Source organism: Lepidochelys olivacea (assembly GCF_965140295.1).
Source record: "Lepidochelys olivacea isolate rLepOli2 genome assembly, chromosome: 3".
In the NCBI taxonomy this organism is placed as follows: Eukaryota; Metazoa; Chordata; order Testudines; family Cheloniidae; genus Lepidochelys; species Lepidochelys olivacea.
The window spans coordinates 89,643,764-89,669,679 of NC_140413.1; the positions used below are offsets into that span (position 1 = coordinate 89,643,764).

A 25,916-nucleotide genomic window follows, 5' to 3' on the forward strand; every position below is an offset into this window, starting at 1 on the left:
AGTTTGTGAAATCTTATGCTGTGGATATACAGGAGACAAGAAAGAGATTTCTTGCTTGCACTATAGCATCTGCAAAATTTCAGTCTGTGGACATGTTCAGAAAGGTGGAAAGTTTGACTAATCCAAGTTGCCTACATATTTTAACTGAATAGAGTCTGTCCCACTGTGACAAAATTTCTAGATATTTTGTGGGGGGAAATGTTCGGCTTTGGACCACAGTATCCACATCCTTGGAAACAAAGCAACATCCTGAGGGGACAACTGCAAGGTCTCTCTCACAGAGTTGCAACCAGTGTCACTCACAGGGGCTGGAAGCATTAGGAAAATTTTTGTCTACAGCCTGCATGTTAAACTGTGTCCTTCCTTGCTGGTGAAAGCCAGCAGGGCAGGACTAGGTCTGTTGTTACTGGAGCTGGTCAGTGCCTCTGTTAGGGATGGCAGGATTCTGTGGGCCTTGAAGGAGGCCTGTGTGCTTATATTACTCTATAAATCATCTCTTGACATTATCATTCTAGCCAGCTATTGTTCAGTATCATGCTTCACCTTTTGGGTAAAATTATACAGAATGTTGTGGTGTGACAACTCTCACACTTTCTAGCTGTCTCGGGGTTCCTTGACACTCGTCAGTCTGTCTAAACACCTAGGTTTGATGAACAATGATTAGGTTCCATGTTGATATTATTAGATTTCTTATCTGCCTTCAACACTGTTGATCATGAGGTGTAGCTGGCCTATCTGTAATCTCAGGCAGGAGTGCACTGGGTTACCTTGGAGTGACTTCGTTCATTCCTGGCTGAGAGCTCCCAAAGAGTTGTATTGGGCAGTCTTCATCAACTCCAAGGGCACTTACATAGGGTTCTAAAGGGTTCCACCTCATTACCTTTCTTATTCAGTATGTACATGTGGTCAATAGGGGAATTAGTGAGTAGACTGGGGCTGTGGGGTTTTCAGGATGCTGGCAATACTAATTTACTTTATGTCTCCATCTCCACTGACCCAGGGTTTGGCGGGAGAGGAACATGGATGAGAGCAAACTGGCTGAGACTGAGCCTGGACTAGACAATATTAACGCTAGAAAAACTGGAAGAGATATTTGAGATTATAACTGCCCCTAAGATAATGGGCATTCAAGCACCATTGCTAAGCGGCATTTATAACTTCTGGGTCTGGCTAAACTAACAGCTGTGTCATGCCTTTGTCACTTCAGGGTTACACTATTGCCAGGTACTCTACATGGGGCTACAGCTTACATCAATTCAGAAGCTGGAACTGGAGCATAAGGTGGCTGCCCGCTTGGTAAGCTGTGCATCATCTATAACGCACATGACAACTGCTTACTTATGAGCTCAGAGATAGAAGTTGAGAGATTAGTTTGAACAAAACCAACCTACCTTACAGACTGCCTCACTCCCCATCGTACGTTGCCACAATTGCAAACACAGAAGGTGCTGGTGCTAGATTCCCCCTTTATATAACAGACAGGAGGGGGTCTAGCAGGGCATTCTCCATACAGGCACTAGGATTCTGGAATGTTCTCCTGTTCTGACCCTGGTCCAAAATAGCTTGGAATTGACAACTTGCAGGTGAAAGGTGTATTTGTTTTACCTGGAATTTGAAAAGAGATAGTGGAACTGAAATGCAGATGACTGCACAATAGAACTGACTGAGAAATTGATTTTCTGTACCATGGGAAATTCCAACATTTCAAAAGCTTGTTTTTGTTCCAAATTGCGCGGAGGGGGAATGTGTTGATTTTTTGAAAATTTCTGTGGAATTCCAAAGAAATACTTGACTCAGAAACATCAAAATGTTTCATTTCAATGTCAAATAATTTCTTTTCAATAAGATAAAATGTTTTATTTCAATAATGTCAAAATAGATCATATAAAGTATTATATAACATATATTGAATATAATATAAATTATTTTGATATAAAAGTAAAAAACAAAGGGAACTAAAAAGTCAAAACAAAATGCTTCAGCACTAGCAAAATGAAATGCTGAATTCAAAATGATTCATTTAGACTTTTTTTGCAAGAAAAATTTTGTAAAAATCCACACGTATCCATTAAATGTTCTGATTTTGACAACTGTATTTTCTGATGGAAAAATCATTCACTATGCACTAAAACTGGCTGAAAATTTGATAACATGCTACTTTTGAGGGTATGGGAGGGTGAGCCAAGTTCAGTGTATCATGGTTTCGTAATTTGGAACAATTGGCAGAGTACTTAAAATCAATACAGGGGGTGCTTTTTATTTCCACTAAATTGAAAGAAAAGAAATAAATACAATTTGGAGAGAAAGAAGAACCCATGTTTATAAGAACAGAAAAAAAAATTGAGAGTAAAATATGAATAATAAAACAGATTGTCAATAATAAACATTTAGGTGCTACACTGAGGAGAATGGCATAAATATCCAGCTGGAGACAGACAAAAAATAAATCCTTGTTTTGCCATTTCTATTGTTATACATTTAAAATATATAGTATATTCAGACAAATAAAATATCTGGTGTGCCCCATCAACATATTCAGATGCTCATTACAAAGGAATGTGAGCTGTAGCTCACGAAAGCTTATGCTCAAATAAATTGGTTAGTCTCTAAGGTGCCACAAGTACTCCTTTTCTTTTTGCAAATACAGACTAACACGGCTGTTACTCTGAAACAGGAAAGAAATATACAGTGCAATATGCTTTTGTTTTTTCTGAGAATGTAACCCATTCCATGTGGCCCTCCAGAGCTTCTTATTGGATCAGTAATATTTTATTATCTGGCTTAATTTCTTCTCCCCACCCTAACTCCCAACAGATAGAAACATGCTCAGTAGAAAGAAACATCAAACTCTTTCAAGCATTTAGTTTCTTTGTTTTCTTTCTCCTTTTCCCTCATGTCTACACGGCAGAGTTACAGCGCCGGCAGTTACAGCCCGCTCAGAGAGCGCTGAACGGAAACGGCTGTTGTGTGTTCACACTGTCAGTTGCCTGCGCAATAGCATGATCACACTTGCAGCACTTGAAACGGTATTTGGAGCGGTGCACTCCGGGCAGCTATCCCACAGAGCATCTCCTCCTCTTCTGCCACTACGAGCTGTGGGAAGGTGGAGGGGGTCATGGGGCATTCTGGGTCCTGTCCCAGTGCCCCATGATGCATTGCTTCACATCCCAGCAATCCCTGTGCTTCCGTCCGCATTTGGCACCATCTTTCAACGGTTTGTATACTGCGCGCTCTGCGTCTTTGGGCTGCAGGAATGGATCCCGAACTTTTGACCAGTCTGCTGCTCACTCTGACTAACACTTCAAGAGTGGCAGTGGAGTGTGAAATTGATCTTGCCACACGTACTAGCTACGACACAAGATTGTGGCATTCACGGAGGTGCTGACCACAGTGGAACACTGCTTTTGGGCTTGGGAAACAAGCACCGAGTGCTGGGATCACATCGTGATGCATGTCTGAGGTGACAAGTAGTGGCTGCAGAACTTTTGGATGAGGAAATCCCCATTCATGCGACTGTGTGATGAGTTAGGCCCAGACCTGCGGCGCAAGGATACGATGAGAGCTGCCCTGCCGTTGGAGAAGCACGTGGCAATTGCACTGTGGAACCTGGCTACTCCAGACTGCTACCGATCCGTTGCAGACCAGTTCGGAGTGGGAAAGTCAACTGTTGGACTCGTGTTGACAGAAGTGTTCAGGGCCATTAATCGCATCCTGCTCCGAAAGACCATGACTCTGGGCAATGTGCATGACATTGTGGATGGCTTTGCACAAATGGGCTTTCCTAACTGCGGAGGGGCAATAGATGGCACACACATTCCAATTCTGGCACCAGACCACCTAGCTACCAAGTACATTAATCGCAAGAGGAATTTCTCAATGATTCTCCAGGTATTTGTGGATCACCGTGGCCGTTTCACAGACATTAACACAGGCTGGTCCAGAAAGGTGCATGACGCATGCATCTGTTAGAACACTGACCTGTTCAGGAAGCTGCAAGCAGGGACTTTCTTCCCGGACTGGAAGATCACCATAGGGGAAGTCAAAATGCCCACTGTCATCCTGGGAGACCCTGCCTACCCCTTAATGCCGTGGCTTATGAAGCCATACACGGGCACCTTGACAGCAGCAAGGAGCGGTTCAGCAACAGGCTGAGCAAGTGCAGAGTGACTGTTGAGTGTGCTTTTGGCCCTCTGGCGATAATATTCCTGTGCTTATAGCCGCGTGCTGTAAGCTCCATAATATTTGTGCAGGGAATGGTGAAAGCTTCACTCAGGGTTGGACCACAGAGGCTCAGCACCTGGAGGCTGAGTTTGAACAGCCAGAGATCAGGGCTATTAGAGGGTTGCAGCACTGGTCCATAAGGATCAGGGATGCCTTGAGGCAGCAATTTGAAGCTGAAAGCCACTAATATTTGTTGCTATGCTCGGTAATGCAGTGCTTGTAATGCTAGGAGATGATTGTGATTGGTGCAGATGGTGCAATATGAAGGTTTAAGATAATTGTCTGTTGCTTTGCAGGGCTCTGTTGGCTTTCAATTCATAGAATAAAGATTGCTTTCAAACCAACACAATTCTTTTATTAAACAACAACCAGAGGAGAGAGTCAAATAAAAAAACACATCAGCATTGAGGGGGATGGGGGAAGGGAAGGTCCCAGGAGGAGGTGGAGTCCCGGGACGGTTAAAGATTTTTGTATGTCCAGGGATCATATCCAACCTTCTTCTTTGGAATCCAGTGTGGCGGGTACTGTACTGCAGGGCTACACTGCAGAGGGATGGATGAGTGCAGTGGGTAGTGGGAGTCCACAGTGCTGGACTGTGACGGGGGAGAAGTTGAATGCCACAGGTATAGACTGGAGCCAGGAGGTTTAAGAGACGTTCTGTGGCTTTGCTGTGGCGCACCACATTCTCCTTTTGGTCCCTCTTCTCACCGTCCTGCCACTCCTTCAGTTCCTGTTTCTTGGCTGAGGAATGCATCCTACTGTCACTCAGAAAGTCCTCCTTAGTTCTTCGTGGCCACTTTCTAATTCTGCACAGCTGTTCTGCCACCAATAACAAAGAGGGAGGCAGGGCCCTAGAGTACACTGGGCATGTGGCTCTTGGGGAGAGCCAACACTGTAGGGAGGACCTGATCATCATGCCTGTCCCCACATTTTCCACAAACTGTGTTCATTAGGGAAGATATCTCACTGCTGAGGGCAAGCAGGGAATCAAGGGAGGGTCTCCTCCAAGACTGCAGCTTCCGCCCTGGCGCTTATGCCGCTTGCCTGTGTGCAGCAGCGGTCCGCCCACTCCCCCGTGATGGCAAAGTGGTGTGAGAAAGTTCCTATTAATGGGGCAAGAAACAGCTCTGCGAAAGAACCTGCGGCAGCGGATTGCCCAGTCTCACCACGAGAGTTTCCTGGAGATCTCTGAGGCAGATTCCCATGAAGTGAGGGAGACAATCAACAGCCTGTTCCGCTGCTCAGATGAGGCATGTGGTGGTACGCGCATCATACAGACACAAGCCGGCTTCCTGCAACCCTCCAGCCCCCAACAGCTCACTTCAGCGATTCCCAAAATCAGATCCACTTACCAGGGGACTCCTCTCCTGTTTGTGCTTCACCAACATCTGACAGCTGTGACTGGTTAGCCTCCTCTGGGGTAGAAAAGAGCTCCTGGCTGCATGCATCTCTGACCTTCGAGTCGTCCTCTGCGTTTGGGTCCCCCTCCACATCCTCATCCAAGATTTCCTCCTCCTGGCTCAGTCCACTCTGAACTGGCATGTGAGCCACCGAAGTATCCACAGGGGCCTTCACAGTGAAGGTGGAGTCGCCACCGAGTATCACGTCCACCTCTTTGTAGAACCGGCAGGTTGTGGGTGCAGCACCGGAGCGGCGGTTTGCCTCTCGTGCCTTGTGGTAGGTGTTCTGCCACTCCTTCATTTTGACCCTGCACTGCGGTGTGTCCCGGTCGTGGCCCCTTTCTGTCATGCATCGTGACATCTGTCCATAGGTATCATAATTCCTATGGCTGGAGCACAGCTGAGACTGGACAGCCTCTTCTCCCCAAACGCGGATGAGCAGCTCAGCATTAGTCCAAGCAGGGGATCGCCTGGTGCATGAGCAGGCATGGCCACCTGGAAAGATGCGCTGAGACCACTGCATGCGTCACCGAGCAAACAGGAAGGGGACTTTCAAATTCGCAAAGGAATGTATGAGTTTGGGATGACGGTTGGTCACCTGAGGGCAGGGCAGTAGAGTTCAAACCGATGGCCACAGAAGTGAGAACAGGCATTGTGGGACACCTCCCGGAGGTCAATCGCAGCACTGGAATCAACCAGGGTGTCTACCCTGGCACCACAGCGCTGTACCCCCAGCGCAGAGCCTCATACACTTTAAGGTTAGAAGGGACCATAGTGATCATCTAATCTGAGCTCCTGCACATTGCAGGCCACAGAACCTCACCCACCCACTCCTTTTTTTTTCTGGAAGGGATAATATTAGGATCTGCATCTAAGGCCCCACCTTTTTTATTTTTTAACCAAACTTTCCACTTCTTACTGCAAAACTAAAGGTGTTTCTCAGTCTGCTGGAGCTCTATTCAATTGTAACCATCATAGACAATGATAGAGGTTCCAGCTGTAATACTGGTGGTGTTCCTTTTCTTCCCACAGGTCTGACTATTTTCAGCTGAATTTACTGTGTTGGGAAATCATGATGCAATCAAGCCACAAATCAGACCTTTTGAGACTTCCTACATAAGCTCTAGACCAGGGGTGGGCAAACTACGGCCCAGCAGCTGAATCCAGTCCCTCAGATGTTTTAATCCAGTCCTCAAGCTCCTGCCGGGGAGCAGGGTCTGGGGATTGCCCCGCTCACAGATTCATAGATACTAAGGTCAGAAGGGACCATTATGATCATCTAGTCCGACCTCCTGCACAATGCAGGCCACAGAATCTCACCCACCCACTCCTGCAAAAAACCTCTCACCTATGTCTGAGCTATTGAAGTCCTCAAATCGTGGTTTAAAGACTTCAAGGAGCAGAGAATCCTCCAGCAAGTGACCCATGCCCCATGCTACAGAGGAAGGTGAAAAACCTCCAGGGCCTCTTCCAATCTGCCCTGGAGGAAAATTCCTTCCCGACCCCAAATATGGCGATCAGCTAAACCCTGAGCATATGGGCAAGATTCACCAACCAGATACTACAGAAAATTCTTTCCTGGGTAACTCAGATCCCACCCCATCTAACATCCCATCACAGGCCATTAGGCCTATTTACCATGAATATTTAAAGATCAATTAATTACCAAAATCATGTTATCCCATCATACCATCTCCTCCATAAACATATTGAGTTTAATCTTAAAGCCAGATAGATCTTTTGCCCCCACTGCTTCCCTTGGAAGGCTATTCCAAAACGTCACTCCTCTAATGGTTAGAAACCTTCGTCTAATTTCAAGTCTAAACTTCCTGGTGGCCAGTTTATATCCATTTGTTCTTGTGTCCACATTGGTACTGAGCTTAAATAATTTCTCTCTCTGCATGGCTCCTGGAAGCAGCAGCATGTCCCCCCTCCGGCTCCTACGCGTGGGACATCCACGGGGCTCCGCACGCTGCCCCCACCCCAAGTACCGCCTCCGCAGCTCCCATTGGCCAGCAGCCATGGCCAAGGGGAGCTTCAGGGGCGGCGCCTGAAGACAGGGCAGTGCACAGAGCCATTTCGCCACGCCTCTGCGTAGGAGCCGGAGGGGGGACATGCCGCTGCTTCCAGGAGCTGGTTGAGGTAAGCGCCACCCAGCGCCCGCACCCCTAACCCACTCCAGCACCCCAACCGCCTGCCTCTGCCCCAGCCCTGAGCCCCATCCCGCCCTCCAAACCCCTCGGTCCCACCCTCCTGCACCCCAGAGCCTGCATCCCTAGCCGGAGCCCTCACTCCCCCCACCCACACCAAAAACCCCTGCCCAGCCCAGAGACCCTCACACACCCTGAACACCTCATTTCTGGTCCCACCCCAGAGCCCACACCCCCAACTGGAGCCCTCACCCTCTCCTGCACCCTTGCCCCCAATTTCGTGAGCGTTCATGGCCTGCCACACAATTTCCATATCCAGATGTGGCCCTCAGGCCAAAAAGTTTGCCCACCCCTGCTCTAGACTGCAGGCCATCTGTCCAAAGACTTTTTTATAAGAATCAAAAATAAAGTTCACAGCTTCTCTGATATTTAGGGTGGAAAATGTAATTTCATTCCTTCAGAGGTTCTTGAAAAATATGGAGCAGAACACAGCTGGGGAGTCATCTTATCTGACTTGACATTTTTAAGCTTATGTCAAAATGAGGGAGGACTGCATGAAATGATTTAATTCTATAAAAAAATAACCCTGAATTACATAAATAAAACATTGCATAGAAAGGTATCTTGGTACAATTTATGTGATGTGAATTTTACAAGAGCTAGTCTATTGTAGAAAAATTCCACTTCTATCTTCCTGATCCCTTTATTCTATCTAAACATAGAAATTTGTCGGTTTTCTTAAAAAAATCTATTACTGTTTCTCATAACTGAATCCATTATTTTCCCTCTATGCGCTAAGTAAAAACAAGTGCAATAGATTGCTTTGGCTGAACCTTGAATATAAAAGGCCTCAAGAATCAAGTGCAATAAGTTAAACCCATTTTAGTGTGCACTGCAACTGGAAATGCGAACCTTGATGTTCCATTTAAATCAAGTCTTAGAGAAGAACTCTGATTATAAATGGTATCTGTCATATAAATACAAATGGTTATTAAATGGATTGGATCTTCTTAGTGTATGTACAACATGCCTCAGGTAGCGCGTGACCAGGATTCATCACCGAATTTGGTCCACTGGTTGGATCATTAGCTTCCAATGGGTTGGATTAAGGAAGCAATCTGATAGGAGGATTTCAGTCGAGGTCTACACTACACCACCACTAAGCAGGTTTGCTCTCTGTCAAGGTCTGATCACCACACAAGTTGATTAGCTACATCTACCCAGCCTAGAGAAAAATGGAGAAAAAAAGAGTAGGTAGTAATATTTTAAGCTGCTCTATATTTTACTCTTTCTTTGGGGCCTAATTCTCCACTGCCTTGCACTTTCTAACTAGTAGTGAGAAACGGAGCTACAATAGAATGGTAATGTGTCACAGCCACTTAGCATAGGTATAAATGACAACAAAAGGTGACAGGCTGTGGAGAATCAAGTCCTTTATATTCAGTCACTTTTAGTTGACTAAATGCACATGCTTAGGAGCAGATTCTGCCACTCTTATGTTGAATCCCACCTTATTCCCCCAGTAACTCCATTGATTTCCATGGAATTTTTCTATAGACTAGCATAATATTCAACGCGAGTAAGACTGGCAGTCTAGCCCTTAAAGATTTAGGAAGTTGCAAATTATTACATCTTGAAGAAACAAGAGTATGAGCATCCCCAAACTTTCCAGCCCGATCCAAAGCCAGATTTTATTTTGGGGCTTGGATCTAACTCTACAACAAAAAGCAAAAGGAAAAGATCAGACGTGCTCCAATTTCCTGACTCTTAAAGTCACAGGACATGGAGTGTCTGAGAAAGTGTCCATGTGCCAAACAAGCTATCCTCAATTCAGTGCTCTGGCTCAGGGAAACTCAACTGCGGAGCTGGCAAGATGACACAAAATCATCACCGTTCCTGGTGTGGCAGGAGCACCATCTCTTCAGAAATGCAGTGTAGTCCCCATACCACTACCCCTCCCACCTCAGGAGGAAGAGTTGCTATGTATTGAAGTGTCTACAGTTTTGCTTTTTCTAGGTTATTACATTATATCCCAGCACCTTCAAAATCCTCTCTGCCAGCCAGCACAGTTGGGAATGAAGCATGCAAATTCCTGTACTAACTGTAAACTTTAGACACCTACGCAAACCTCAGGCCTACATTGTACTTAAACTAAGTTAAACAAAATAATAAAAAAATATTGATTTTGCTGTTTTTGATAGACATTTCACAAATAAAAAAATCCATGTGGGGTGTAATTATACAGCAGTGAAAAAAAAACTTGTGTATGGTGCCAATGTGATATATATACATATATAGTGCAGATTTCAGGGAATAGGATGGAAATTACAAGTTTATGAGCTCATGGTCCTGTGTTGATCTAGGAACATGTTTCCTACATATACATTTTTTTTTCAGACATACTGGGTCATTCATTGAGGTGTTTAAGGATAGTATGGGAATCTATCCATTTCAACTCAGCTATACTGTCTAGCACAGAGGATTTGGGGCCATTTGCTACAACTTTGAATTATGACAAATTAATTCTTTGTGTTACGTTTTCTTCTCTGTAAGAGAGTTTGATACAATAGCTCCCTTGCTATAGGACTCTTGTAACCTTTATATCATCTGCTGTAAAGTTTATCTAATATAGGTGCTTTCTATAAGTAAGATTCCAATAAGTCTTAAATGTCCCCTTTGATCTGTTCTTGATGACATAAATGTCCTTAGGAGTTAAGACCCTCAAACTGTGGGGCCAATGAAGCCCAAAGCCAAGGACCCCCCTGAATTTTACAACTCTATAAAAGTCAAGGGTGGAATCAGTTTTTAATTAAAATGTTTCTAACCTATTTCAGTGTGACAATCATTCCAGAAATACAACATCCTTGTCAGAACTGAAAGTTTGCAGTGATATTTTTTTCTGAAAAAGAATAGGCTATCCAAAGTCAAGTTGTGCATGGGACCTGTTAAACCCCTGGTTGTAAGGATCCTGGACTTGAATTTATGACTAGGGGACTGCCTCCTGGGCTGATGGTGCTATGGTCATCACAAGTTCCATCTGGTTGCTGGCCACTAATCAGTAGCTGAGCTTGCTTCACTGCTGAGTAGTCAGTGTGAGCTCTTGTTACAAAGAGGGGGGCAGCTCATCATCATGAGACTATGCTGCATTCCATCCCAGTGCCCAACACTGATTTCCACTGTGCCTTTGGCCAAGTCATTTAACCTTTTCTTCCTTCTCTGGAGATAGTAATGCTTTCCAACATCACAGGAATGTTATGGCAGTTAATTGGTTAATGTTGTAAAGTGCTCTACAAATGTAATTAGTATTAGGTAATGGGGGGAAAAGTGGGGTGAAAAACAAGGAAAGCAAGGAGGATAGCGAGATAAGACTACAGAGGGACAAAGAAAAGAGGAAGTGGGGAAGAAACTGTATAATAAAGGAGGGAGTTTTGGGTGGACAACAGAGAATGGGGTGTATGTGGAAAAGAAGAAGATGCTGCTTTCCAAGAAAAGAAGAGATGAGACAAAGAGGAGATTAAAAATAGATTACAAATGCGGGGGGAAAGTGTGGGGTACTGAAATGGAGTAAATAGACTTGACGTGTAAGGAGAAGGAAATAACAAGGAAATGGCAGAGAGAATAAGCAATGAAACATACAAACTTTAGCTTAGTGAATCTTTTAATTTATTTATATCTATTTTAGGATTTTCCTAGAGACACCTGATATCTGATATTGGGAGAAAGTGGTTAGACACCTATTTTGAGCCCATAGTATGTGTTGTATTAACATTACAGACTACAATGGATTCTGTAATTCAATAATTGAAAATGAAAGGGAAAATATAGTTCACAATTATGCTGCACACAAAAGCCTTCAGGGTCTCGGGATTTAGCAGAAGCCATACACCTGGCTAATTTACCTAGAATTGGAAAAATTGTTTTAAATGTTGCTAACAATGCTCAGACCCGCATATAATCAGCCACGCTCTACTTCTCCTGCAGCAGAGGAAGCTGGCCCTAATGTCATCCTATGCTATATAAAATAAATCAGATACATTTGGAACAGAGAGAAGGGGGGAAAGAAGCATTTTGCTGACCCTTCTCAAAAGTCTATGTATGGTCCTAAGCACAGTGCTGTCAAATGCGTCAGCTGAGGTTGGGAATTTTGCAGAATCACTCCAAAATATTAAGGCCATGTCTATTTCATTATAAAAGATCTTTTCAACTTCATGTAGGGTGACCAGATGTTCCAATTTTATAGGGACAGTCCCAATTTTGGGGTCTTTTTCTTATATAGGCTCCTTTACCCCCCACCCACTGTCCCGATTTTTCACATTTTCTGTCTGGTCACCCTAGCTTCATGATTCTTAAAATTCATGAATTATAAAATGTTCCTATGCACCTCAGTGGATAATTTAAAAAATCATCAACATTGTAATGCTATCTGAGTCTTAGCCTTAGTCAACTAATGCTGATTGTGATTATTTTATAAGAGATACACTACATGTATACAAAGCAAAAAGCTTCATGTTTTGCTGCTATTTTAATTATTTTCCCAATATCTGTTTCATTTTCCTCTTTAGCAAAGGCATGTGCACTTCATGTACAATCAAGACACCTAATATGGCTTTGCCAGCATTATAGTCACAGGATATTTTAAAAAAGAAGAGAAAAATCTCAAAGCACAGGTCCTGCTGTGCAACAAAGTAATCAGATTCCTTCATAGCAACCAGCTGATTGGCTTCAGCAATCTAAGGAATAACAAATAACCATTCTAGAAGATAAACAGTGCAATGCAACAGTGCTTACTGAGCAACAATCCATCTGGTCATTCTTTTGGTCTATTATTTAAATAATAAATAGAAGAGAGCTTATTTTACAAAAAAATCAAACAAACAAAAAAGCCCCCTCATTTCAGTTTTCCTAATTTTGCAAGACAATGGCTGACATTAAAATCTCTAGTGTCCTGGAGCACTACCATAGCCTTGGCAATTTATAAAATTCCTTAGTTTCATCTAATAATTTAAACCTCTCTCCCTCATATTTTGAGGTTAAATTTACCCTTTATACCATACTCATTTAACTGATTGTTTGATTTTCTTCAGTCTCTGCCTCGATGTTCATTTTACAAAAGCATTTGCATCAGTATAGCATGTAGAGTCCATATCATAATCTTCCAGTTTCCAGTGCAATGTTTCAAAAGTGGGCCGTACTTTGGGCTCTGCACTCCAGCACTCCAGCATAATGTTATAGAGTTTATTTGGGCAGTTATCTGGTTGAGGGATTCGGTATCCTTTATCCAGCTTCTGGATTACTTGGTAGCCCATCAGACCTGAAATACATTTAAAAAAAAAAGAAAAAAGAGGAAATTAGCAGAAAGTGGCTCAATTTTTGCATGCATGACTTTGCATGCACAAATTTCCTGTGCATGCAAAATGGTAATGTTTACAGACACAAAACCCAAACTGGGGGGTAAAAATTGATGTGTATGTGCATGTACAAGGACAGAGCACAAGACTCGCTCATGCAAGTGATTTGTGAGCATAAAAATGCACATGCACAAATGGAGGGCCACATCTGAATCTTTTTAAGACCAATTTTCAAAAGTTCTATGGATCTGTTTGTTTGTTTGTTTTTTTGCAGATGTTTACCTGTGTATCAGTTTTGCTCATTAAAATGTGTATGTTTATTCCCAAAATGGCCAATGTGTGGCTGAGTGACTCGTATACGGCCTATTGCCATTCTTTCCTTTAATATACAGGTACAGCCCATGGAAACTACAACTCCCAACATGCTAAACTGCTTGGATTAAACACACTACAGATCAGAACCTATTGTCAATATGGACTGCACCTCTGAATTATAGTAAGGATGGCTGCATATGACTCCTTTTGCAAATTAAATGCAGCACTCAGGCTCCTGGCAGTTACCAAATGTGGTTGCAGGAGAGGGGGGAAAATAGGTGCCCCTGGTTTAATTCCTTCCCAACTTATTGCTCAGTGGGAATGTATAACATTCTCACCACACCTTTCTAAAACTGCCAAAAGGGCCCCTGCTAAGCAACTAAAATAGCCACAAAGTTATTCCAGCGAGAAACCTCTTGCTATAAAAGTTCTCATTTCAGAGCATGTGTTTGTTGTGTTGACACTCCTGATTTGGTGGTGGTGTAATGATGTTTGGTTACTGAGAACAAGTAGGAGAACAGTTTGAAGTGTTGATGTCATGGGTAGCCGTTGGCTCTAAAGTTTTGACGGAGAAAAGCCTAACAAGCAGCTGTAAGAGGAAATGGGAAAAGAGCATATGTGTAGAATAGTTGTAAGCACCTTTGACCTGTGATGAGTGGACTCAAGATCTAAGCCACTGGGTAAAGGGATTAGAAAAGCCACTGAGACCTACTCTATCTGGAACATTGCCTAGCCCTTCCCTAAGCAATCAGAGCATCTACTGGTTTTCATAATGACCTTTTCTCTTGACTGGTTACAAAGGAGATGGTCCTGAAAATAACATCAAGGAAGCAAACAATTATGGCACATGGACTTACATTTTCAAATGTGAAGGTTGACATAGGCTATGCCTTCGCTAAGCATAGACCAGAGTGTGCCTTTCTAAAGCAAAGACGATGGGCCTTATTTTGCCTTATATTTTCAGCAAGGGGTCTTTTCCTTGCTACTTGTTCCACAGAATGAAACCCATCTTTGATGGGGCGTCCACCTCTCCAAGGCCTGAAGGGTAAAATAGGCCAATGAACCTATAGGCTGCACATGGAGGAAAGCGCTAAGGAATAATTGGCTGATGAAGCCCAGCTGGGGCAGAGGAGGGCCAGGGTTATAAAGCCAGAAGGCTGGCAATGGAAAAAGGCTGTAGGAAGGTAGTCTACAGTCACTCCATGGGAGAAGGGAGGTGTGGTTGAGGCTACAGAGGCAGGTAAGCTACAGTTACTCCATCAGGGGAGGGAGTTTGGGCTGGCAAACTCAGAGGAGTGGGAAGAGACAGAAGGTACAGAAGAGGCTCAGGAAAAGGCAGCAAAGAATAGGAGTGCAGACTTTGGCTGTTGACTAGAGGGCCCATCAGCTGGAACCTGGAGTAGAGGGCAAGTCCAGGTTTCCCTACCAGCTGCTGAGGAAATGGCACCTGGGCCAGCAAATGGGAAGACGGCCTGAGATTGCTGGCAATGAGACTTTGACTCACCCCCAGAAGAGGAACCACATAGTGACCTGGCTGGAGATCCAAGTTATGAAAAAGGCAGCTGTAGCTCCGGGGAGAACAAAGGGCCACAGAGAGAGAGAGAGAGAGAGAGAGAGACAGAGTGATGGAGTAAGACTGCTGGAAGGGATGTCAGCCTGACGGAGCAAATCCCCAGAACACCAGAAGGCTTTGCAGTCCAGCAGTGAGTAAAGCCCCCCATCACACCATCAAAAAACTAAAACTGAATTTGCAAATGCTCTGTGCACAGGGAGTGGCAGTCTGGGATCAAATGAAATGGAAGTCATGGTGACTGAAGCAAAGAACAAAATCCTGTGTAGCTATAGGCTGTGGTGGGAAGAGGAGGGGAGATCAATTGGAAGTTCCCCTTCCTTGTCCCCTCCTCTGCCTCTTGCCCTCCCGTATGTTCTCCTCACCAAACAACAAATTAAAATAACAAACTATCATTTTAGTGACACCTTGTGCTAGGGTAACCAGATGTCCCGTTTTTAAAGGGACAGTCCCATATTTAAGCCCTCCTGCAGGTGTCCTGACTTTTTCTTTAAAAAGGGCAAATTGTCCTGTATTTTCTGTCTTCCCCCCCAACATCAGTACTTGTGGGTCCTGCTGCTGGCTGGATCCCTGCTCACCAGCCTCCAATCCGCCAGCGGTGAGTGGGTGGGTGGGTGGGGGCCAGTGGCCAACAATGGGGGTGGGTGCACAAGGATGGTGGTGGGGTGAAGTTGCAGTGCACGGGGCTGGCTGCTCCCCATGCTGGTCTGTCAGCGCAGCCCCTGCTGTATGCCAGGTCTCAGCCAGCAGGGCTCCGCCCCCGTCCTGTTTCCGGCCAGTGCTCGAAGCAGCTTCCGTCCCTTCCCTCCCGCACAGTACCGAAAGTCAGTATGTACCGCTTTCCTGTGGGTGTCTTTTTCGGAAAAGGATCCAGAATATCCACAGCTACTCGCCGAAATGGAACCTCAATGATGGGGAGTGGCTGGAGAGGGGCTTTGACCTGGTCGTGGGGTTTTCCCACTCTTTGGCACACCTCACAAGACCGGATATAGGTAGAAACATCCTTGTCCGTTCCCTCCCAGTGGAATGACTTTCCCAAATGGTCTTTGGTTCTGTTCACCCCAGCATGACCACTAGGATGATCATGGGCTAAGCTTAAGAGCTTTACCAGGTACTTAGTTGGAACTACTAACTGTCTCTGAGGATGCCAGTCTTCCTGGTGTCCACCGGAAAGAGTTTCCTTGTATAAAAGTCCTCTTTCTACAACAAACCTGGATCAATTAGAAGAGCTGAGAGGTGGTGGGTTGCTCCGTGCCACCGTCCAAGCTCTCTGGAGGCTTTCATCTGTTTCCTGTTCTGTCTGGAACTGTTCCCTTGATGCTGGAGACATCAGTTCCTCATTGGATTGAGGACCTGGGTTTGGTCCCTCTGGAAGCGATGCAGGTGATGGGGCAGTTTCTGTGAACTGTGAACTGCTGGTACACTATGTTGGACTTCAGGCTCCAGCTGAGCCTCTTGTGTAGGGTTATCTGCTGCTGCCAGTGCAGGTCCGGTGGGGCCCTCTGGTGTTGGGTTGCCATGGTTCTGGTGGTGGTTGTTCCGCCAGTTCCGGTTCTGGGACTGGCTTTGTCTGGGTCTCTGTGACTGGATCCACTACTGCTGTTGCAGACGTTGGCATGGGGTCCGGTTCCATCACCTATGACCAGGTCCTGGTAGAAGTCTCCAGAACAGAGCTAAGTGTGACAGCTTGCTTAGCCTGGCTGAAGGTGACCATTTCCACCTTCTTGGCTAGCTTTACATGATTGGCCAAGTCTTCCCCCAACAGCATGGGGATGGGATAATCATCATAGACTGCAAAAGTCCACGTTCCTGACCAGCCCTTGTACTGGACCAGCAACTTGGCTGTAGGCAAGTCAAAAGAGTTTGACTTGAAGGGTTGAATCATCACTTGGACCTCTGGGTTGATTAAATTGGGGTCCACTAAGGAAGCGTGGATAGCTGACACTTGTGCTCTGGTGTCCCTCCACGCTGTGACCTTCTTCTCGCCCACACTCACAGTTTCCCTCCGCTCCAAGGGTATCTGGGAGGCATCTGGGCCTGAGGACCTTTGATGGGACCCCTGTGCAATGAACTGTAATATGTTGGGGTTCTTGGGGCAGTTGGCCTTTACATGCCCTGGCTCATTACATTTAAAACATCGCTCAGCTGACTGGTCACTGGGGCAAGGTGGGTTGCTGGAGAACGGTGTGGTGGGACGATAAGGTGTCTGGAGTGTTCCTTGGGGTGTAGTTGGGGCCTTGGGCTGCCCCCGGTAGTAGGGTATGGTCTGAGGGTGTCCCTTCTGGTATCCGCTCCAACTGCAATCAGGGTTTTTCCTCTCTCCTCCCTCCACCCGTTTTTGTTCCGGTTTGCCCCATCTCTCTGGCGGTCTGGGACTGCTCGTATTGATCAGCATAAGAAGCAAGACTTCCTGCTGAGTCCATTTTCTTATCCCATAAACACTGTTTTATATCATCCTTGAACATATTCAGGAATTGCTCCTGTATCATCAAATCCAACATTCCTCTAATGCTAGTTACATCCCGTCCTTTGAGACATTTATCAAACAGATCTGTCATCTGGTTTACATAAGCCGCATTACTAAGTCCAGGTCCTCTCTTAAGGGCTCTAAATTTTACTCTGTAAGTTTCAGGTGTAATTTGAAATTGTTCTAAAGCCAAATCCTTGAATTTATCATAGTCAGAAGCCTCATCAGTAGGCATCTTACTGAATATGTCCAGAGCTCTTCCAGTCAATTTTGCACCCAATGTGGTCATCTTGTGAGCATCAGGAGTTTTATGGAGTGTGCACAGTCTCTCAAAACTGAGAAAATATTCAGCAATATCACTGGATTCATCATACTGTGGACACAGTCACTCCCATTTGTGGATTGTTGGGGAAGGATTGTTAGGGTTATTCAGTATATTCTGCTGAGCCCTTGCCTTCTCTATCTCCAGTGCATGCTTCCTCTCTTTTTCCCTCTCTTCCATTTCTTTTTCTTTTGCTTCCATAGCTCTCTTGTAGGCAGTTTCTTCTGTCTCCACCCTGGCTTTTTCTTTGGCCGCTTGTGCATCAATCTCCATCTGTCTGAGTTCTACCCATCTTTCATGTTTCTTCTGTCTTTCCTCAGCTTCCAATCTGGCTAATTCCAGTTTCTGTTGAACATTGCATTCTGTCATCCTAGCCTCTCTGTGTTTAACCTAGCTATACCCGAGAGTTAGAAAGAAAAAAAAAACCTGGCTTGTAAAATTTTGCTGTGCTGTAATCTGATACCTTTTGTCTCTGATAGCTGTTCTCAGCCTACAAAAAAATCCTTTTGTTATGGAGCTGCTCTGTCCCTAGGCAGAGAGACAGAATCTGCAGCTGCAATCACCTTTTACAAAATCTTTTAAAATCCACTGTGCTTCTGGTTCAAAATGATCTCTGGTTCAAAATGATCCCACCACACTGCCATCATGTCAAGGTTCCTTCCCCACTCTGAACTCTAGGGTACAGATGTGGGGACCTGCATGAAAGACCCCCTAAGCTTATTCTTACCAGCTTAGGTTAAAAACTTCCCCAAGGTACAAACTTTGCCTTGTCCTTGAACAGTATGCTGCCACCACCAAGCGATTTAAACAAAGAACAGGGAAAGAGCCCACTTGGAGACATCTTCCCACAAAATATCCCCCCAAGCCCTACACCTCCTTTCCTGGAGAAGGCTTGATAATAATATCCTCATCAATTGGTACAGGTGAACACAGACTCAAACCCTTGGATCTTAAGAACAATGAAAAATCAGTTAGGTTCTTAAAAGAAGAATTTTATTTAAAGAAAAGGTAAAAGAATCACCTCTGTAAAATCAGGATGGTAAATACTTTACAGGGTAATCAGATTCAAAAATAGAGAATCCCTCTAGGCAAAACCTTAAGTTACAAAAAAGACACAAAAACGGAATATACATTCCCTCCAGAACAGCTTATTATACAAGCCATTAAACAAAAGAAAATCTAACGCATTTTCTAGCTAGATTACTTACTAACTTTACAGGAGTTGAAAGGCTTGCATCCTTGATCTGGTCCCAGCAAAGGTCTCACACAGACAAACAGAACACTTTGTCCCCGTCCCCCCTCGAGATTTGAAAGTATCTTGTCCCCTCATTGGTCATTTTGGGTCAGGTGCCAGCGTGGTTACCTTAGCTTCTTAACCCTTTACAGGTGAAACGATTTTGCCTCTGGCCAGGAGGGATTTTATAGCACTGTATACGGAAAGGCGGTTACCCTTCCCCTTATATTTATGACAGCTACCCACACTACTGTAGACATATTCTGCTCTGATATTGTTAAATCCATTCTTGGCTAGTGCTCTTTTTGCCCAGGTACAGTCTGTGCTTCTCTTTATGTGCGTTCCCCACTGCAATAGCCCAGAATTGGAAAAATAACAAAAACCCTCTTTCTCTTTTCATGCATTTTCTCCTTGCTGACATCCTGTGCAACATCTCACACTGGAATCTCCCCTTCCATGTGATACCTTCATAAAGACAGTGAAACACAGGTCCACAAAAGCCTCTCTCATTGTACCTTCCAGCAGTGTACTTGATTGATCTGATATCCCAGAGGAATAGCCAACAAGCTAAGCCTATGAACCACAGATTGGTACCAACTAACCAAGTCTTGAATAGCTGGAAATTACAGGTTTTGGAGAACTTTCAGGAGGTCTGGGACATCCAGCAGCTCCCAATGAAGGTCACCTAAGATGTTTTATTCCATATTTAGATTTTCAACCCTTGAATAAGCCTCCAATTCAATAAAGAAAAAAATTAAAAATAATCAAGAAGTGTATCAAATATTACTTTAAAATAAAATACTTACCAGAATAAGGCATCTTCCCATAGGTGATTATTTCAAAGAGAAGTATTCCAAATGACCACACATCAGACTTAATGCTGAATTTATTGGAGCGGATTGCTTCAGGGGCTGTCCATTTCACAGGGAGTTTCGTTTCATGTTTAGCTTCATATACATTTTCATTTTCTAACTATTAAATACAAAATAAAACAAACCCAAGTTACAGAGTAGCAGCCGTGTTAGTCTGTATCCGCAAAAAGAACAGGAAGACTTGTGGCACCTTAGGGACTAACAGATTTATTAGAGCATAAGCTTTCATGGGCTACAGCCCACTTCATTGGAAGTTAGGATCTGATTCAGCAAAAGCACTTCAGCAGATGCTTAACTCAGCCCTGTTCAGTCAAGCACTTGAACTCAGTGGGACTAAAGTATGTGCTTACATCTTTATTGAACTGGTATCTTATAGATGAGAAACATCTTTGTTCAACAGAAGCTTTTCTAAGCCATTTGTAACTTCAAGTGAGTACCCAGTATTGGAATGTCTTGTGCTTAATTATGGCCTGCTATTGTGAATTCTGAATCTGGCATGAAAGGATTCCATAAGTTGGCCAGAAATAGCAGCACAAGCATCATGTTGGATCTACAGATGGCATTGTCAGACTGCCTTCGGGTGTGATCTTCTATAAATAGAGGAGGCAATAGCAAGCATTAATGCATTTAGAAACCTCAGTTTTGTGATTTACTGATGGCATTGAAGGGCTTTTGACTTTGCTAATTACCACTTCACCAGTTTTCAAGCACTGAAAGACAGACCCAAACTGATTTTAAATTAATACATTAGCTCACAGTGGATATATAAAAAATACATGGAGAAATATTTTTTAGTAATGGAAGTTTTCTGGGGTTAATCCTTTACTTTTCACAGACCCACATCTACAGAGTTTTATTGCATGGACATCCAACCTTTGGGAACATTTTAGAATGTTTTCAATGTTTAAATGGAATCTAGGGCATATCATACATATCTTAGCCTCTGTCAGGTTTTTCTAACATGCAAACTTACATACAGATTATGCAGATCTTAAATAATATTGTGAGTATCCACAAAAATTGGATATGTTCTTTCCTTGCTATTATGCAATATACTTCTTCATAAGATTATGTCTAGCAGGTAGCATCACAGATTTACTCCCAGACCCTCAAAGATATTTAAGCACTTAGATACCTTGAGGATCTGGACCTTCATTCTTATCTGTATAAACAAACTTTGGTTTCATTATAGTAATGTATATCTTTACTATGCTTCACTTCCTCTTAAAGCATAGAGGACTTTGTGTGGGCTCTCCTACACAAGTATTAGTATGGAACCTGAATCCACAATCCCTTGGCCTACGAGTAAGAGTATTTACAAATAAACACTATTGGGACTATATTATATGGTGACTAGTTTAGAAATGTTCAATGTTAACAGGAAATTTCAGTAACTGTCGATTGCTCCCTCCACCTAAACACATACCGGAGAAAACTCCTTTATTAATACTCAAAATTTACATGTTCAGTTTAAAAAGAAATATATCTCAGGCTAAAAATATTCACAGTAGAGTCAAAAATGAGGAGGAGTACTTTCAGCATCAGCTCAACATTTTATACCACAACAAGGGCATAACACCAGATCTATTATGAATCACAACTTCTACAACCATCGCACTTGGTATGGAAAACCAACTGGCAATAAAAGTTCTTGTATCCTTCCAGAGCAAAAATATAAATCAATTAAAATAAAATGAAATAAAATAAAATAAAATAATTAAAGGTTTTGGAAATTTTCAGCTACTTATTGAAATTCATAAAATCCTCCTTTAAACTGAAAAGCCATTAGTTAATTAATTTAACCCCCAGTGACATCATGTTCAATATGCCATATATACTGTTTATCTTTCTTAAACAGTAGAGAAAAATCTGATCTCTATGAGGAACTAAGAACTTGGAGTAGCATGTGTGAGGTTATTGACTTGAACTGGGACCATTATAGAACATTTTTGCAACCAAGGTCCTGTAGTGGCACCAAATCTTGTATAAAGAGGGTCAAATAAGGTGTCTAAGACAAGGTTATGGTTTGCTGGTTATCATTATGCTATCTATATACATGTATCATTTTTGTATTTAAAGTTATAAGTATTGTCTCTATACTGTCTGTAGTTCAAACTTGTGCTATGCTTCTGGGTGACACCCCAGACAAGTTGGTGTCATCTCTGCCTAGCCTGCTTGATGGCCCATTAAGGACCATCAGCTATACAACTGACCCATTGAGAGAAGGCAGACATGCCTTGTGACTCAGCAAGGTATGCAGGGACAGGCCTATAGACAGAACTTTGAGGTTTTTCCAGGCCATGTGATGGACAGCTTGTCTTTGGAACAAAGAAAGAAAGACCACATGGCAAGAGAATATAAAAAACTGCTGCAGCTCCTCCTCTCCTCCATCAATCCTGCTTCATACCTCTGGAGGGACTTTGCTACACTGAAGCTTTGAACGAAGAACGGATTGACCCATCCCAGCTGTGGATGTACTCCAGTGACTTGATTTGAACCTGCAGTTTATTTTATTACTGCTGCAAGCCTGAACCAAGAACTTTGGCATTACTGTATGTAATTGATTCCATTTAACCAATTCTAGCTCTCATCTATATCTTTTTCCTTTTGTGAATAAACCTTTTAGATTTTAGATTCTAAAGATTTGGCAGCAGCGTGCTTTGTATATTAACCTGGGTCTACAGCTTGGTCCTTTGGGATCAAGAGAACCTTTTTTCTTTTACTGGGGTATTGGTTTTCATAACCGTTTGTCCCCATAACGAGTGGCCCTGGTGGTGATACTGGGAAACTGAGCATATAAGGGAATTGCTTGTGTGACTTGTGGTTAGCCAGTGGAGTGAAACCAAAGTCTTCTGTGTTTGGCTGGTTTGGTTTGCCTTGGTGTGCATAGAAACCCCAGCCTTGGGCTGTAACTGCCCTGCTTTAAGCAATTTGTCCTGAATTGGCACTCTCAGTTGGGTCCCGCCAGAACCAGCATCGTTACAGCATGTTGAATTGCTGAGCCAGCACATGGGAATGAGAGGGAGGGGGGATGTCTAGAGAGGCCTTGCTCTTTAGTGATGGCTACCTGCATTGCCAAGCCCTGCATCAGATGTCGTGGGAGGGAGGAGGGAAACAGCTGCCAAAGGGCTGCTACTCCCCACCCAAGCAGGTAGATGAGGTGTGGGAAGAAACCTGACTCCATTTCTGTCCATTCCACCCTTGAACCAGCCACTACCCATGCAAAGGAAGAAGGAAGCTGTGTCAGCAAAGAAAGGCTAGCATACATAGGTGCCGACTCCATGGGTGCTCCAGCCCTGGAGCACCAGGGAAAAAAATTAGCAGGTACTTAGCACCCACCAGCTGCCAAGCTCCCCCTCTTCCCCACAGTGCTGCCTGCTCACCAGCCGGCGGCCCCACCAATCAATTCCTCTCTCTCCCTCCCAGCACCTCCCAGTCGCTGCAATTAGCCATTCCACAGCATACAGGAGGTGCTGGGAGGGAGGGGGAGGAGCAGGGACAGGACACGCTTGGGGGGGAAGGTGTGGGGTATTGGGGGAGGGGGTGAGGTGGGGGCAGGAAGAGGTGGGGAAGATGTGGGGTATTGGGGGAAGGCATTTAGTGGGAGTGGGGGTGGGGCCATGGGTGGAGCAGGGTGGGAGTTTGGGGGAAGGGGTTGAGTGAGGGCAGAGCTGAGGGCAGAACAGGGGCAAGAAGATGCAGTGTGGGGGCCTAGGGGAAGGTGTGAAATGGGGGCAGGGGTGGACCAGGGGCAGGGCCTGGGACTGAGCACTCCCTGGGACAATTGGTGCTTATGCTAGCATACCTCATTTCTCCTCAGCAAGAGGGAAGCAAGGAATGGATTGTGACTTTCAGGATCCAGCAGTATATGGTTACAATCCAGTCCTAAATTAACATATCATTTCGTAGGGTGTGTCTACATTGCAAAAAAAGGTGTGTTCTTAACTCTGGTTAGCTATCCCAGCCATGTTAATTAACTCAGGTTAAATCAACAGTGAAGACATGGAAATTCAGCTTTAGCAATTTGAGTTAAAGCTTATAGGGGATCTTGGTTGAACTCAACCTGCTAACCAGAGTTAAAAGACAAGGTGCCTTGTCTTCACTGCTCTTTTAACATAAATTAGCTAATCTGAGTTAAGAACACACCTTTTGTTTGCAAAGTAGACACACCCTTAATTTTCTGAATCATTTTTTACATAGTTGGAGTTCATGCTAATTCTCTTACATAAATGACAAAAAAAATCCAAACTCATCCAAACCCACCTTAAAAACTCTTGCAAGTCCAAAATCTGCCACTTTGTAAACATTGTGTTCACCCACAAGGACATTCCTGGCCGCCAAATCCCGGTGGATATAGTTCTGGGATTCCAGGTAAGCCATTCCTGAGGCAACCTGAGCTGCCATGTCTATTTGTTCAAGCAGATGGACCTGTGAACCTGCATCATCTGTATCAAAGAAAAAAAAAGGTGGGATTATTGTCAATATTTACAGTGTCTCTGTGAGTTCTCAAGTTATTTAAATGTGTCAGCTGTTGGGAAAGAAAGGCCCAGTGTCTCTACTGTAAACCAAGACCATCAAGGTATGGAATAAAGAAGGAGTCCTAAAGAACGGTAAAGGTTAAGCAACTGTCTGTAAAGGTATGAAGTTAGTTTCATGCCCCTTTAAAAACAACCCCCATTCAGCATCCAGACGGAGCTCTTTTAAAAGAGCAAATAACTAATGCAGTACTGGATTTGAGGGTATATCTCGGATGGTTGAGGCACCTCCCAACAAAGTGGCACCTACCTATTTGTGACCATGTAGGTATTTGTCTTTCCAACAGGCAAATCATCCATCATAAAGTGTGGTTAAACAATTAATATTTGTATTCACTTTTGGCAACCAAAGATTAATGAAGGGTGAGGCAAGGCCACAAATGAGAACTAGTGTCCCCAAACAAGTCTGACATAGCAATTGACCAGCTACTGTCAAGTGTAAAAGCTTCGTTTTATCTTTAGAATCCACCTGAGTGGTTCTTACTGTTAGCTATGTTGCCTCAGTGATAAAGTTCCTTGAGTTGTCCTTAAACTATGCCTTCTTTCATAGAATCTGCTGAAACAATATCTGTGCCATTTGTAAGATCAACAGCTTCCTGAAATATTAATTTAGCTCAGTCAGAGATGGTGCTCAAACAAAGTGTTAAAAGACCCCTGACCAGAGCAGGCTGGCTCAATACATGAGGGAAAGAGCCTTAGTGACTTTAATAACGGAGACCATAAATGGCCAGGCAGGTATCGAGAGATGTCACTGATGAGTTACAAATTACAACTCAGATTCAGGCCTTTTGTGGCATATTAGGCCAGATTAACTGTTGCTGGGGGAGAGATGAATTCAGACACTTCTGCACTCAGGGTGATTAACCCTGAAGGAGTGACCAACTCATTGCTATATACAATCATCACTCTTATAAGTGACATTTGAACCCAAGACCCACAACATCAGAAGCATACACACAAGCGCTTTACTGTAATAGGAAAAATATCTGCATAGCAATTCACTTCTCCAAAAACTTTCCAAAGTTGAATAGTCCAATGAGATACTGCTATCCCAGTCATTTTTTGCTCTCTCTTTAAATGAGGAGTGTGGATTATCCTTCCTAGCTGCCTTGGCATTAAAGATAAAAAAGTATCAACTGCAGTTGGCAGTCTGCTGTGGCTAATGATGTCCCACTGATTCATAGTGACAGTGGATAGCACTGCGTTGAATCACTTTCTTCACTCCTGGCAGTTCATCTGCCCGAATATAGAGGACCTTGCAGTCGTTCTTTAGGAAGAGTGTTCCACACTATTGTTTGCCACTGTACTCCTCAATCTCTAAACCTTGAATTTCCTGCTTATCAGTATGTTTTGAGCTGAAAAGGTGAAAGGCTGAATTTTAATGATTAAATTAGCCCTGCCTACTTCCTCTTTGAGGTTAAACTAATTGTCATGATAATCCAACACTGAGATTATTTCCTTCTATTATTGAATCAGAAACCC

At 43.8% G+C, this 25,916-nt stretch overlaps 1 protein-coding gene across 1 annotated transcript in view; it reads right to left on the reverse strand.

The window, feature by feature from the left end:
• Positions 1-11,417: 11,417 nt before the first annotated feature.
• Positions 11,418-25,916, reverse strand: part of FRK (fyn related Src family tyrosine kinase) — an 80,345-nt gene continuing 65,846 nt past the window's right edge. The window contains exons 6-8 of the mRNA XM_084622049.1: positions 24,163-24,344; positions 19,834-19,999; positions 11,418-13,082 (exon numbers count right to left, since the gene is read on the reverse strand). Of these exons, the coding sequence (XP_084478175.1) occupies positions 12,871-13,082; positions 19,834-19,999; positions 24,163-24,344 (560 nt within the window). The 3' untranslated portion in view covers positions 11,418-12,870. The remainder of the gene's footprint in view (positions 13,083-19,833; positions 20,000-24,162; positions 24,345-25,916) is intronic.